The sequence below is a fragment of the Adiantum capillus-veneris genome, chromosome 16 (genome assembly GCF_014529385.1).
Source record: "Adiantum capillus-veneris isolate H3 chromosome 16, ASM1452938v2, whole genome shotgun sequence".
Taxonomy (NCBI): Eukaryota; Viridiplantae; Streptophyta; class Polypodiopsida; order Polypodiales; family Pteridaceae; genus Adiantum; species Adiantum capillus-veneris.
In genome coordinates, this window is record NC_140946.1 from 97,302,493 (window position 1) to 97,318,308 (window position 15,816).

General features: G+C 43.8%; 1 protein-coding gene across 1 annotated transcript; it reads left to right on the top strand.

Moving 5' to 3' along the window:
• The first annotated feature begins 11,334 nt into the window (after positions 1 to 11,334).
• LOC147439514 (pentatricopeptide repeat-containing protein At4g13650-like) lies at positions 11,335 to 14,869 on the top strand. Its single transcript, XM_086485340.1, has one exon. It carries the CDS (start codon positions 11,943 to 11,945, stop codon positions 14,232 to 14,234), a length of 2,292 nt encoding a protein of 763 aa, XP_086341466.1. The 5' UTR covers positions 11,335 to 11,942; the 3' UTR covers positions 14,235 to 14,869.
• The last annotated feature ends 947 nt before the right edge of the window (positions 14,870 to 15,816 follow it).

A 15,816-nucleotide genomic window follows, 5' to 3' on the forward strand; every position in this document is an offset into this window, starting at 1 on the left:
TGGCCTCAAGCCAAAAAGAATGTGGCAAATCTTGACTTTTGACCATACATCGTGCCATTTCCGTCAGTGACCTGTTTTTTCTCTCAGCAACACCATTTTGCTGAGGCGTATAAGACATTGTACATTGGTGTTTATCCCACGACTAGCCATAAGTGCATTATATTCATGAGACATATACTCCCCCCCTCGATCGGAACGGAGGGTGCCCATAGTACGTTTCGAGACATTTTTAGCCATAGCCAGAAATTGTTTGAAGCACATAAAAACTTCGGACTTCGCTTTAAGCGGAAATACCCATGCATGCTTGAGTAATCATCAATGAAAGTTACGAAGTACAAGTAATTGCCCAAGGACGGAGTTTGCATGGGCCCACAAACATCATTATGCACAAGTTGAAACCTGCATGTGGCCCTAATTAAACCATCCTTTGGAAACTTAGAAAGCTGCATTTTACCCAGAATACAGCCTTCACAAACATGTTTGGCAGGTGCTTCAAGAGGAGGCAAAGAAGCAACCATATCAGATTTTTGCAAACGCACCAAACTGGCAAAATTCAAATGACCAAAACGTTCATGCCAAAGTTTTGCATCTGAAATAGCCCTTGAATCTGCAACTGCATTTGCAAAATTTTGTCGACACTTGTCATACAAAGAGCTTATACAGCCCACGGCACAAAAGGCCAAATGCAACAATTTCATCACCAAAACTGAGATCATGGATTGTACATCTATCATCCTCTAGCAAGTGCGGATACAGACAAAAGATTCTTCTTGATCCCAGGTACATAAAGTGCATCAATAAGTGTGAAGGAACTGCCAGTTGCAATAGTAAGCACAATCTTTCCAACTCCCTGAATCAGATTAGAGGCATTGTTGGCACAAGTGACTGAATTCCCATGAGGGACAGAATCGAGAGAGGTGAACAATTCACGATGTGAAGTAATGTGCTTTGTAGCACCACTGTCGAAATACCACACATGTGAATCTACAGCAACTGACATGCATGCATCATGGACATCAGGATTGTAAGTGCACTCTACACCAAAAACCCATTCTACATCAACATCAGCATCACAGTCTCCTTTCATAGAAGTCTCAACAATGACTGCATTTGTAGTGGAATCGGCATTTGCAATGGAACCACCCTCTTTCTTTTTAGCCTCTTTGGCCTTCAACTTATGACACTGCTTGATCAAGTGATCATTAGCTTTACAATAATGGCAACACATATTCTTTTTTCTCTTATCACCAGAATTTCCAGAAAAATTGCTGCCAGCAAAATCATTAGGAAAAGAAGTTTTTCCATTCGCAGCAGAATCATAAGAAGTGGCTGCATTGTTGTTACCACCCTTTCTTTGAGAAGCAACAAAAGCCTATTCAACACAGCTGCCTAGTCCTGTTTTTTCTGGACAGTGACTCTTTCAACAGCAATGTGCATAATGCATCAAACTTGACAACTTCAGGATTTCCTTGGGTCATAAGTCTCCAAGTACTAGCAAAAGTTTGGTAAGAATCTGGTAAGGCATAAAGAAAAGTCTGCACAAGGGAGCTGTCTGAAATGACTTCACCTGCAGAAATAAGTTGCTCATTGATATCCTTGACACCACAAGGAAATTTTCCATATCATCTTCCTCATGCATAATCTTCAATTCCATCTCTTTACACAGCAAAGCAATTTTAGCCTCATTGCGGCTTGCATAAAGACCTGCTAGAATATCCCAAGCCTGTTTTGCAAATTTTGCTGGAACGAATGTGAGGAACAATGGTGCGCTTCACAAACAACGCAATCAATGGATGAGCCTGCGCATCATTTACATCCCAACGAGCTTGTTCTACCGTAGGTAAAACAACTCTAATAGCAGCAATCCTTGTAGCAAGTCCTGCAACATCCTCAACATCACCTATATCCTCAGAACCAGGACGTACATCAATGCCTTGCACAATATTCCAGACGCCCTTTGACATAAGAACATGTTGCATCATATAAGCCCACATAGGGTAATTGTCCTCATCCGACTTGTCCTCAGCAGCAAACATATTGAACACATCTGTGTTGTTGTCAGCCATGGTAAATGCTACATCTGATGTGAAAACTGCCCGAAAAGAGGAGAAACAAAGCAGGAACAACACGTGCTATATAGCACAAACCGTAGAAGACTGTAAGGCACCTGTTATGCAAAAAATGGCAATGACAACATAATTGCACAAAATGACGAAATTGCATGTGCTGACCTGCCTGTAGTGAAAACGGAGGCCGAAATGAGCCCAAATCAAAAATCTGCGCTCTACAAACTCTCCCAAAAATTTTGTCGACATGTGAATGCTCACCAAAGCTCATAGAAATCGGAGAAATTGAGTAGGCGTATGCTGGAGCTACTGGCGACTAAGCCCGGGAGGATGCAACCTACTCTGATACCAATTGTTGGAATTAGGGTTGCAGAGAAACACACACAGCTTGGAGAAGACGAAGGAAGTTCAAGGCACACAATTGAGAGTGTATTACTTAGTGTGCAATGGAAAGATAGATAGCCCTAGAATGATGGGCGTATACACAATGCACGGGGGAAAAAACCTTTTAAAGAGGGAAAAAATGCCCTGGCGGTCCTAATGTGTTCACATACATCACTACCACATGTATATGGTAACAATGCATGCCAATTCTAGCAAGGTTATACGCTTTTGCACACGGCTAGAGCCTATACAACAAAATTCATCGACTTTGAGAGAGCCAGTGGGCATAGGCTGAGACGAGATTCCGCCCTATACCTCATGTACATACTACTAGGTCATATAGTAGTACCACTTATTGGCACATTCGCCTTTAAGTGGGAGATTGTTGGGGTAAAGGCAGTGTGCCTCTTACTGCGGCTGGACGAGCTAGAGGCCTCCGACTTCCCATCACTTGCATCTTATTCTTTACTAGGTAGAAGAAATTAGAATAAGGGCTCTCTCACACATTGTGGTTAGTTGCTCCACCCACATCTTGTGTGCTCTCTCTCTCTCTCTCTCTATCTCTCTCTCCTCTTCTCCTTCTCCTTCTCCTTCTCTCCTACAAAGTTAAAATTCTCTTCTTCTTCCCCCTCCCCGCGCGCGCACATGCATCGCATTCACACATCCCTTCACTTTGATATGAATCTCAAGGCATTCTTGAATCTTGTTCTCATCCTTTAATTTGAAGAAATCAAAGAGAGAAATCAAATCTTGCTATCTTTTAAAATAGCAAGATTCTAAATTGGTATGATTGGTCTGTGTGTGTGTGTGTGTGCGCGCGCGCGCGTGCACGCGCATGCAAGAAACCCTAGCAGCAGCCTCTTTATCTTCTGCTTCGTTGACCTCCCCTTGGACAAGGGGCTGCCTTGAGGGGGGGTCCAGCTCCAGCCAGCGCCAGCGCTGTCGCATCAGCCAGCTAGCCAACACTGCTGCACCATTGCCAAGTCTCTACATCACTGCATTAGCTTCCCCTATTCTCTCTCCTCACGGGCTCCTTTCCATACCCGCTCCTTCCCATACCCGTTCTCTTCACGAGCTCCTTCTTGTGCTCGTCCTCGTCACTGGCTCGCTCTCCTTTGAGTTTTATTTCCCCGACATTCAAGATACATTCTAACTATTAAGAGGCCTTTCCCTCCCCAAGACTACTGACATCCCATCCTTGGGTCTTCTGAGTAGCAGCCATGGCCACTCAGGCTTCATCCCGTGGCAAGCTCACCTTCGGAGGCGTTGTAGCAACACCTCCGAAGCAAGACGACGTTGTGGGCCTTCAAAATGAAGTCAAAAAACTTCGCAAGGAGAATGATAAGCTGAAGTAAAGATTTCCTGCCATCGAGGCACGGCTTGCTGCAATGGAAAACTGCAAGAAAGAAGAGATGGTGAAAGGGCGGTGGTAATGCGTGTGCTAGTCTCCACCCAACCGTGCTATCTTATAGCCTCCCCCTAGCGTACACACTATCCGGCCGTGCCGATGGCCTTGCCCATAGGACCCATGTCCTTACATTACATCCTTGAAAACGAACGTAGGAAAACGTTTCTTAAGTGCGGAGACATTCTTCCATGTAGAACCTTCTTCAGGTCTATCTAGCCATTGTACCAACACCTGTCGTCTGACATGATGTCTGGTGCAAAGCTCATGAGAATCCAAAATCTTTTCGGGCTCATGTGGAATGCTTGGCGGTTTGATAAGGTCAACTTACACAACTGTGTTAATGACATTATCATTCTATCCTAGCTGTTTTCGTAAACGGCTAACATGAAAAACAGGATGAACTCGTGAGTGCTCTGGGAGAGCTAACTTATAGGCCACTTGACCTATACATTTGAGAATGGTAAACAATCCACAATAGCGTGGTGAAAGTTTAGGAACTTTTCCCGTTCTCAGACTTTCTGAATGCTCTGAAACTTTGAGAAAAACCTTGTCTCCTTCTTCAAAAGTAGCAAGACGACGATACTCATCTGCGTACTTCTTATATCGATCTTGAGCTTGCTTAACATTCTGTCAAAATGGTCTTGGAGAAAATCCTTCGCTTGTTGTATCTTCTCCTTAGCCAACCCCACCGTAACGGGTGATCTAGGTTGAAATCCATATAAAAGCATAAATGGACTAAACCCTATAGTCACATGCTTTGAACTATCATAAGCAAATTCCAATATAGGTAAGTAGTCTTCCCAATTGGTTTGCTTCTTGCTAACGTACGCTCGTAGCATATCCTCTAGCACTTGACAAACTCTTTTGGTTTGACCATCCATTTCTGGATGATCAGTCGTACTTAGATTAAGTTTAGTTTCCAACTTTTGGAACACAGCTCTCTAGAAGTGATTATCAAACTTTCGATCTCTGTCACTAATGATACTAGCTGGTAGATTGTAGAGTTTTATATATAATCTATAAATAGCCGTTATAATTTCGGTCTCTTAACCATAGTCTTAGTGGATATGAATCCACCCATCTTTGTGAGACGGTCGGCAATTACCCAAATGGCATCATGGCCATGATTTGTAGTAGGTAGTCCTACTACAAAATCCATAGACAAACTCTCCCACTTACCTTGTGGCATCTCTAAAGGATGTAAAAGGCCACCTACCTTGAAGCGTTGTGCCTTATTAACTTGACAGTGTTGGCAGTTTAGTACGTACTCTTGAACATCATGATGTAAGCCCGACCAATAAAATTACCGTTGAACTAAGGCATACGTCCTATGAATACCTGGATGACCAGCACTTGGACTATCGTGACACTCAAATAAGATTTGGCGCCTAGTGTCTGAGTCCTTTGGCATACATACTCTACCTTTGTGGAGTAAGTAGCCATCGTCAATGGAAAAATTCTTCCATCGCTTAAGCTCTTCCTAAGTAGGGGTGGAGCTCTGTGTGTTGGAGTTTTTATATGCGCGTGCAGATACATGTTGATCTGGCTGTTCAGAGACATGTGATTGTGAGGGATCCCTTTTTAAGACTGCACTCCACACTTTAGCATATGATTGATCTTGTGCACACTTGCCACGTAATGACTCCAAAAATCCACTCTTTAGCTCCATGAAAGCAAGTGAATTAATCTGAGGCATCCGACTTAGTGCGTCTGCTACTACATTATATCACCCCTTGCGATATCGTAGCTTACAACCATAATCTTGAAGGATTTCTGCCCATCGAGCTTTACGGCCCTTCAAGTCTGTTTGAGTAGTAAACCATTTGATACTCTCATGGTCAAAAACTACTTCAAACTCGGCACCATATAAATAGTGTCACCACTTTCGTAAAGCGTGAGTTATGGCATAGAGCTCTCTCTCATAGACAAAATAATTCTGTTGAGCTCTATCTAACTTTTTACTTTCAAAGGCTATAGGTCTTCCCTCCTAGAGAAGTACCGCACCAATTGTCTTATCACTAGCATCAGACTCTACCACAAACGGCTTAAGTGGGTCAACGATTGCTAGGATGGGAGCAGTGGCTATAGCTACCTTAAGCTTTGAAACTGCATTTCTTCCCAAGAAAAGGTCTTACCTTTTGCTTTAAGTTGATCCATCATAGGAACAATGATCTTGGCATAGTCACGGATATACTGTCGATAGAATCCAGCCATGCCTAAAAATATTTGAAGCTCCTCAACTGTGTTGGGATGTGGCCATCGAAGAATGGCAGCAACCTTGTCATTGTCCATCTTGATGCCAGAATAAGAGATCACATGACCGAGGTAATGTATCTCTGTTTTAAAGAAATCGCACTTGCTTTGCTTAGCATACAGCACGTGAGCTCGTAGCTGTTCGAACACTAACCGTAAGTGTTCTATGTGTTCATCTTTAGTCTCACTAACTTAGCATACAGCACGTGAGCTCGTAGCTATTCAAACACTAATTGTAAGTGTTCTATGTGTTCATCTTCAGTATCACTGTAAATGAGAATGACATCAAGAAAAACCACAAAAAAAATTCCAAGATAGGGATGTAAGACACTATCCATGAGTGTCATAAATGTAGCTGGAGCATTGGTTAGACCAAAAGGCATAACCAAAAATCCAAAATGCCCAAATCGTGTTCTAAAGGCAGTTTTGGAGATATCTTGTAGTAGGATACGCACCTGGTGGTATCCTAAACAAAGATCTATCTTTGTATAGTATCTTGCCCCGTGGAGTTGATCAAACAACTCATCCACTCAAGGGAGAGGATATTTGTTCTTGATGGTTATCACATTTAATCCGCGATAATCTATGCACGTGCGCATAGTACCATCTTTCTTTTTTACCAATAGAATTGGTGATGCACAAGGCGGAGTGCTAGGTCTAATGAAACCACGGGCGAGGTTCATAGTACCATCTTTCTTTTTTACCAATAGAATTGGTGATGCACAAGGCGAAGTGCTAGGTCTAATGAAACCACGGGCGAGGTAGTCAGCCAACTGAAACTCAACCTCCTTGGATTCTTTAGCACTCATACGATAAGGTGGTTTACTCACCGGTTTAGTGCCTACCAAGACATCTATGCCATGCTGCACATCACGTGTAGGGGGTAAACCCGGTGGTAAATCATTTGAAAATACATCAATATACTCCGTGAATAAGTGAGTCAGCTTTTGCCGTGCAAAAGGAGAAAGTAAACTAGAGTTATGATGGGATGGAGAATCTTGTAATTCTTGTAATGTTTGTTTTACAACAGTTGCACATTGCTCTATAGAATTAAAATTGAGAGCACTTTGCTCGATAGATTTGTTAACACTTTGTTTATCAGTAGAATTCATTGCACTTTGCATACCATTAGAATTCATTACACTTTGCATACCATTACTAGAATTCACCGCACTTTGCTCTTGAGAATTCACAAGACTTGGAGACAAGCAGTAACACAGAAAGACTTCATCTATTAAATCTACTTTTTGCAAAATAGAAAGCTCGGCTATACATATAAGAGGTGCAGATGGTATATTTTTCTCACCAAGCAAAAGCACATGTTTACCATTGGCCATAAAGGATAAGGAGTTGTGTTCATAAGTAGTGTGCAATGTGTTTCTGAAACCATGCAGCCACTCCCGACCTAAAACTACATCAGCACGGTCCATGTTCATAACTTGGAAGTCAAGGGTCATTGTATGATCTTGAACAATAAGCTCAATCCCTTGAACTACCGTGTCCCATACTTCTTTATCATTCCCAGACATCTGCTCCACCACATACTTGTGAGAGCAGGGAGTCTGTGTAAGCTTCAATTTCTTGATTAGCTTATAGTTCAAGAAGTTATGAGTTCCACCATCATTCACTAAAATACGAACACGTTGTCCGTTAATAGTGCCATGCATGCGAATCAAATCATGGGGGCCAAAGGTGGGCTGCCACATTGAAGCAGGCACACAACACTTGTGCTTTTCTTCCATATGAAGAACCTCTACAGCACAATATTTAGGAGATGAATCTAATGTGAGGCGTTGCACCGTGTGCATGGCTTTTTCTTTGCCTTGCAAAAGAGGACAATCTTTCTTGTTATGTTGGTCCGAAAGACATCTAAAACACAAATTGTGTTTCTTTGCACGCTCAAAATCAACAGTGCTGAGAGACCCACGTGGAGTATCTCGTGATTGCTTAGGCTTCTTAGCCTCTTGTGGGCATGGAGAGGTAGATTGTCTCTTATTCCTCTTGGAATGTGTAGGAGATCTACCTCGCCATTGGCTATTAGCCACATTGCTCTTAGCAAAAGTATTCTTAGAGTAGGAAACATTTTCTTTCCTCTCTTGGTCATCATCATATCTTTGGGCATGACTGATGCCTTCTTCCAAAGTCTTTGGATGTTGGGTCTTGACATGAAGACGATAGTCTTTGTCAAGACCCCTATTAAAACCCCGTATCTTTTGGAATTCATCTCTATCTTCTAATTTTAATATGATTTCCCTATACTTCGAAAGGTACTGTGTGAGAGAGAGGCCAGACATGCGGCATGCATCCCATGCTAACCAATCTATCTTCTTCATTAAAGTCCAAAAACTCTTTGGAGAAAGAAGCTTGAAACGCAGCCCAAGATGGAGGACGAGCATCTATTGGAAATGTCATGCACCACTTATAGGCCTTACCTTTAAGAGATAGACTTGTTTCCGTAATCGTCTTTATATCCGGGGTGTGTCTCAATCTATGAATATCACTCCATTTGTGTAAGAACGTATGGACCGCATCCTTGTTGCGATCATGCTCTTCCCCGTGAAACTCAGGAATGGTGATATTCTCAAGTAATGCATGGCTGCCTTCTGCATCTTCTGCAGCACTTGTCTCTTGGACTCCTTGAGTCGTGCGACCTTGGTTCCCTTGAATCGTGCCACTTGTGGCTCCTTGAGTCGTCTGTGACTTCATAAATTTCACAAGTAACTCCGTAAGATTGGTAACATTTGCATTGAGTGCAGAGAGGTTGCTTTCAAGTATACTTTGGCGATGTTCCAAAGTCTTGAAAGGCCATATCTACAAGTCCATGATCTCCTAGATCATCATCATCATGCATATTAGTGTCAGCAGCACCCATGGTGGCCTGATTTTGATCTACGTGCTCAAAATCAAAAGTGTGTGTAGATGCGATATCCGCACTGGCCATGGTAAACACACACTAATGTAAAGAGAGAAAAAACGTCAACTTGTACCTTGTGAAATTGAAGTCTTTGTATTTTGTATGCTTCTCAATTTGCGTTGCATGCGAACCTCACCTTGCAAAAATTGTAGTGCTTCACGTGCCTCTTCACAAAAACTCATCGTTTTTGTGAAGGCTTTTGCTCACTTTGAAGCTACCTCTTTGAGAAAAAAAGATTTTTTGGAGGAAAACTTGCCTTCCTCCAAGAAGTGAAAAGGAAGGGTGAAACTACTTCCTTGAAGTTTGAAGCTTTCCCTTTCCTTCCATCTTTCCTTTCAACACAAGTATGCTATCTTTTCTTGTTATACACAACAAGGGTCAATAGCTTGATGATAAAGTATTGGCCTCTTACCCTCATGGGGTGGGTCCAACCCTTCTTTATGGAAGGGTTTAAGCGAGCCTTCCTGCACGCGCAGCCAACAAAAGCCTTCGGAGCCTTGGTGCCGAGTTGTCAGTCGAGTTTGCCTTGGTCGCCCGCCTTAGTCGTACGCTGTGGAGGACGTAGGTGGGGCGTCTGCAATTAGCTGTTGTTTGTTCGTGCGCGCTTCCCATAGGAGTCTATGTCTGTCTTCTTTTTGCTGCACAGCGGAGACGTCACTGTCTGTGGAACGTAGGAGAGAAGCAGCACGTCGCACACATATGCAACCTGCTTTTAGCCTCCTCCCAAAAATAGCTCGGATACCAGTGAAAGGGCGGTGGTAATGCGTGTGCTAGTCTCCACCCAACCGTGCTATCTTATAGCCTCTCCCTAGCGTACACACTGTCCGGCCGTGTATTTGGCCTTGTCCATAGGACCCATGTCCTTACAGATGGAAGTTAAGTTCAATAAAACAAAGGCGGAAGTGGATACCATCCTCACAAAGGAGGTCAAAACTCAATTGCAGAAGGTAATCTTTCGCAAGGTCGAAGACCGTGCGACATCCACGCTACGTGAGCGACAACGACAAGAGGACATCTCCCTCAATGTTCGCATCGTCGGGCTCCCAAGTGACTAGAAAGGGGAGGGGGATCTCAAGTTTCATGAGTGTTTTGCCTATATCCAAGCAATAACCCACTTGGTACAATGGGATCCAGCAACAATCACCTCTCTCACACACAAGCATCGCACCAATCACACAATCCTCATTTTCAAGACCAAAGCGGATCGAATCAAACTCCTTGAGCAATCAAGGTTTCTCAAGGATACTAAAATTTGGTTTGCAGAAGATTTCACACCCGCCCAACTCAAACAAAAGAAGACAGAACTCCAGAAGATGTGAGAAGCACACACAGCAAGGAAATGGGCAGTCTATCGAGGAGGTAAAGCCATTATTCATGAGTTTCGAACTCCAAAGCCAGCTCCCTCCTCACCTTCCCCTTCTTAGTTTTGTTCATTTTACCTTTTCTTTTTGACACCTCTTTGGACCCTCAATCCTTAACTGAGATGTATCTCATGATCCTCTCGTTTAGAAGAACCCCTTTGTAATGTTTTGATTTGGTCCCATGGGTCATATCTAACCTCCGATCTCTCTCTCTCTCTCTCTCTCTCTCTCTCTCTCTCTCTCTCTCTCTCTCCAAGCTTTTCTCTGTGTGGACTCAGAGCTCCATAGCCTGCTACATACCTCGCAATTGCAGCCCGTGCAAGAGCTTGTTAAGCTCAAGCTCTCTCTCTCTCTCTCTCTCTCTCTCTCTCTCTCTCTCTCTCTCTCGGCGGCACTCAGGGGTGTGTGTAGACATAGATAACTATGACTGGACTGTGTTGTTCTCTCCCGTCTTTGTCCCTGACATGCGCAACGCGTCCGCGTTCGCTCGAGCCCCGACTGCTCGTATATGTTAGTAGCTATGGGACGTGCGGGCATGGTTTTACACACTGAGCAACATAATCATTTTCATATATTTAAATTATGTAAAAGAATACTGCTTAGCTGATTGGTTCAACTCTCACTTTTCAATCGTGGGGTCCATGGCTCAACTCATGTCCATCTTTGAACGAGGGAGTTCGGCTGCCCATCTCATGTCTGACGCAAAATTTACGAAACTTGTACTTTTTTGCCATGCAATTGCCACAGTGGCTCTCGCGACCGCTGCCCACACCCCGGAGTGGAGCCAACACACATTCATCAACATATGAAAAACAATGCAAGAAAGAACAGCCTCGGGCGCAAATTGTAGCAACATACCTAGCAGGCAATGATGACTGCTTTAGTTCTCTGAAGCAGGATATATAGTCACTTCCACATACATTGTAATCTCCATTAAATATCGTCCCACTTCACTTCTCGTGTAAAAACGCTTAGCGTTGTTCTTTGGGGAGCAATGTCACAATGGTGGAAGAGGAGGTGCTGTTCACGGCGGGAAATGGTGGGATGGAAAAATTTGGGTTCCGTTCTGGTATGGAAGTTACGTGGGAAGAGGCTGTCTTCGACCTGTGGGCCACATGTACTGTAGAGCCACCCTCTAGCCGGTAGTACGTGCTTGGCTTCACAGGCATGGAGCCCTAGCAGGGAGAACGACGCAGCTCAAAACCCTCAAACTGATTGCGCAAATTAGAGATTTGCTCCAATATTGGCAATCCTTACTTACCATAAGCTTCCATTCCAAACAGGACTTTCCCCTTTGATCCCCACATGACATAAGGAACTAGACTTGATGGGATGCCACCTTGTGCTGGATGCGACAATGGTGAAGTTCGGACAGGCTGCTGTAAGACAGTTTAGAATCATGTCGCGACTTTGGCGGGATAGCCTTGGCAGACGATGGATAAGCAGGAGGATAAAAGTGGGAGAGAGAGAGAGAGAGAGAGAGAGAGAGAGAGAGAGAGAGAGATTGCTTGTAACACCAAAGTAATGAAGAAACGACGGTGACTTTCTAGCAAAGCATGGTAGAGAAGCGCACGTCCTGGCTGATGCTCGGACTCGAGCAGGCCATGGCGTCTCTTGAAGAACAGGCACGCCCATTGCCTTCAGTAGAGGACCTCATTTTCTTTGTGCAGAATTGCAGAAGGGAAAAGAAACAAGACATCGCACTTCGCCTGCATGCCTACCTGCATGAAAACGGTTTCGAGACACATCCAGCACTCGGAAACCGCCTTATATCACTGCTCATTGAAGTTGGAAGTGTGTGCCATGCCCAGCAGGTGTTTGATAGCCTCGACCTCAAAGACGAGCGATCTTGGAATATTCTCATTACTGGGCATGTTAAGCACGGGCGGTTACAGGTTGGTCTCTCTTTGTATGAGAAGATGGAAAAAATTGCTTCGTTGAATCCTAGCGGTTACAGCTATGCAGCCTTACTGAAGGCATGCGCCCAACTAAAAGATGTGGAAAGAGGTTGCGCAATACATGCTGAGATTGTAAGAAAAGGTTTGCTTGCAGGAGATGCTTTTATTGGCAGCACCCTAGTGGATATGTATATCAAACATGGCTCCCTAGCAAAAGCACAGGAAGTATTTAATATAATGCCAACTCGAAGTGTGGTCGTTTGGACTACTCTTATTGCGGGTTTTGTGGAACAGGGAAGAGGAGAGGAAGCTCTTAGATATGTAGAGCAAATGCGGCGCGAAGGAATAACACCAGATGCTGTGACGTTTGTTTGCAGTTTGAAGGCCTGTGGTTGCATCGGAGCAACAGACAAGGTACACATTTTACACGCTGAACTTGTTAAACAGGGACTAGAAGGGGAGCTTCTGCTAGGTAGCACACTAGTGGACGTATATGCCAAATGTGGCTTACTGGAAGATGCTCAAGGTGTATTCAACAAACTCGAACATACCGACATGGTTGCATGGACTACCCTAATATCAGGTTATGTAGATGCTGGATTTGAGGAAGAAGCTCTAAGCTGTTTTGAACGGATGCAAACACAAGGCTTTTCTCCATGTCAAGTGACTGTGTTATCTGGCTTAAGAGCTTGCATTGGCATAGGATCCTTACTTAAAGGCCAAGAGATACATGCTGATATCGTCAGAAAAGGAATGGAAAAGGATTTATTTGTTGGTAGCGCCTTAGTTGATATGTACGGGAAGTGTTTTTCACTTACAGATGCACAATCAGTCTTGAACAAGCTTCCTGCTCGGAACGTAGTCTCGTGGACTGCTTTAATTTCTGGTTATACAGAACACGGGTATGGTGAGCAAGCATTATATTGCTTTGATAAAATGGAGGATGAAGGTATATCTCCATGCATGATAACCTTTGTCTCTGTTTTGAAAGCTTGTGGCAGTATAGGAGCTATTGAGAAGGGTCTGGAAGTACATGCCGAGATCGGGAGGAAAGGGTTACTAGAAACAGAAGTTTTTATTGGCAGCATTTTGGTTGACATGTATGCAAAATGCGGCCTGTTGTTTAAAGCAGCAGAAGTTTTTGACCATCTTCCTGTGAGGAATGCAGTCTCCTGGACCGCTTTAATAGGTGGCTATGTTGAGCATGGTGGTAGTGAAGAAGCACTCACCCGCTTTGAGGAGATGCAAAGGCAACATTTTGTACCTGCACCTGCCACCTATGTCTGCTCTTTAAAGGCGTGTACTAGTGAAGGATTCGCAATAGCAGGAGAAGAAATCCATGCTGAGATTACAAGCAAGGGTTTGGAAGGAGAGCTGCTTATTGGTAATGCCTTGATTGATCTGTATGTGAAGTGTGGTTTGCTGCTTGAAGCCCAGGACGTATTTGAAAGGCTTGAAGCTCGGGATGTCGTTACCTGGACCTCCCTTATTTCAGGTTATGCACAGCGGGGAAAGGGTGAAGAGGCATTTCGTACTCTCAACAAGATGATTGCGGAAGGTGTATTGCCAAACCTGGCAACCTTCAGTAGTTTATTGAATGCATGTAACCACACGGGTCTCGTGGAAAGAAGCCAGATGTATCTTGAAGCTCTCACAAATGGTTATGGTTTCTCCCCAACTTTAGAGCATTATAGTGCTATGGTTGACCTACTTTGTCGTGCAGGTCAGGTGGACAAGGCTGCAGCAATGATCAATAGGATGCCATTTTGTCCCGGTACTGTAGCATGGCATTCCTTATTGGGAGCGTGTCAGAAGGGGCATGACTTCCAGCGTGGAAGACATGCTTTTGAAAATGTAATTCAATTGGATGAGAGAGATTTTCCAGCTTATACATTAATGTCCAATATCCATGGAAATGCTGCTAGCGAGCAGGCTATTGGCGTTGGTTAGGTTGAAAGGTAAAATTGGAACCGTGAAGTCTTTGGTCATATGCAGAAAGGCATGGAAAACCTTTCAAGCAGATAGCCGGCCAGTTGGGAGTTCAATAGCATTGTCGAGCCTCTGAAAAAGCCCTTCATGAATCAAGACTTCATTTGACTAAACTGCCAGAGATAATCATGGGTGAGAGAAATCGTAACAGAAAAGGGCGTTGGGTGCCAGTTGTGGAGGGATTGTTGCATCACTCGTAACGGTGGGACCACAAAGCACAATTGGCACACCTGGTTATAGTTTGTAAAGCACAACATAGGTGTCAATAGCTTGAGGGTGGAGTACAAAGCATTGTTTGGAAGCCGCAGATGACCACAGGGGTGTGTAGCCCGCCACTTCACAGCTAGATCATGGCCAGTAGCCTGTGGCCAATGTTCAGCCAAGTGTGGATGGTCAACTCTATATGTATGGGACTCCTATGGCTGGGTGGATACATTGTCAGTGTCCCTTAGTGAGAGAGCTTCTTAGTTTGAGAGCTCATCCCAAAAGGTATTTTACTACGCCTATGTATAATTGGTATCAGAGCAAGATTTTGGTTGCGCAGACACCTTTGCACATGGTCATGATGAAAGAGATGAGAGCCAAGCTTTTTTGCACATATATATTCCAATGTCATTGGTCTATTAAATAAAATGAACGCTTTTCTTAAAACCTTGACATAAAAAACTAGTAAAAAGACAACAACATAAGTTAATGAATATGGGCAGGCACCCACCCTCATTTTGGGGTGGGCGGGTGTGCTTTACACACTTGCCTACCCAACCTCATGTAAACACTAAATAAAAATTTCAAATTTCAACAATTGTCATGTATGTTATTGGTTGTGCTTGCTTCAAGCTACTGTCGTGACGTGAATTCCATCCCCGCAACCCAAGGATGGGCATGAGAATTTGGTTGTCCCTCGTCTTGGGCGTTCCTCTATTTGAGCAAAAAATCACTAGTCACCACCTAGAGTCCACGCCAGCACGCCCAAGTTTGGGCATGCGATGCGTAACCAACCTAAATACTAGGACATCCCCACTAACGTCATCGCCAGTGCCCAGTAGTGATGGGGTGTAGAACTAGGTGCCACTATATACCCCCCCCCCCCCCCCCCCCCCCCCCCCCCCCCCCCCAGAAAAAAAAAAAACACACACACACACACACCCCACAACAAGTTTGTTTTTCTTTAATGAGTCTGGCCTCGAATAATAGCTCAACGTGGTGCCGATAAATCAGATTGTCCTTTAGATTATTGCGAATGACCCTCTCTAGGATCTTGGGTGCCTTAATGTTTTCCCCTAGACGGTCAAAGCACATTCGTCTACTAAGTGATTCTTCCATTTTTCAAGCATATCTTTCGAATCTTCTTGAAACTCAACATAACTTTTTATGATATCTCTGAGTCCTTGTAGACAATCCACAATGCATATATTCTATTCGCTTGAGGTGATAACCTGAAAATTTGCTAATAGCTTCAATTAACTTGAGAATTTGTGTCATTTTTAGCATTAAAAACCTTTTGGCTGTCGAGAAATGTCTTCATCCTTGTGTTGTCGTTGAA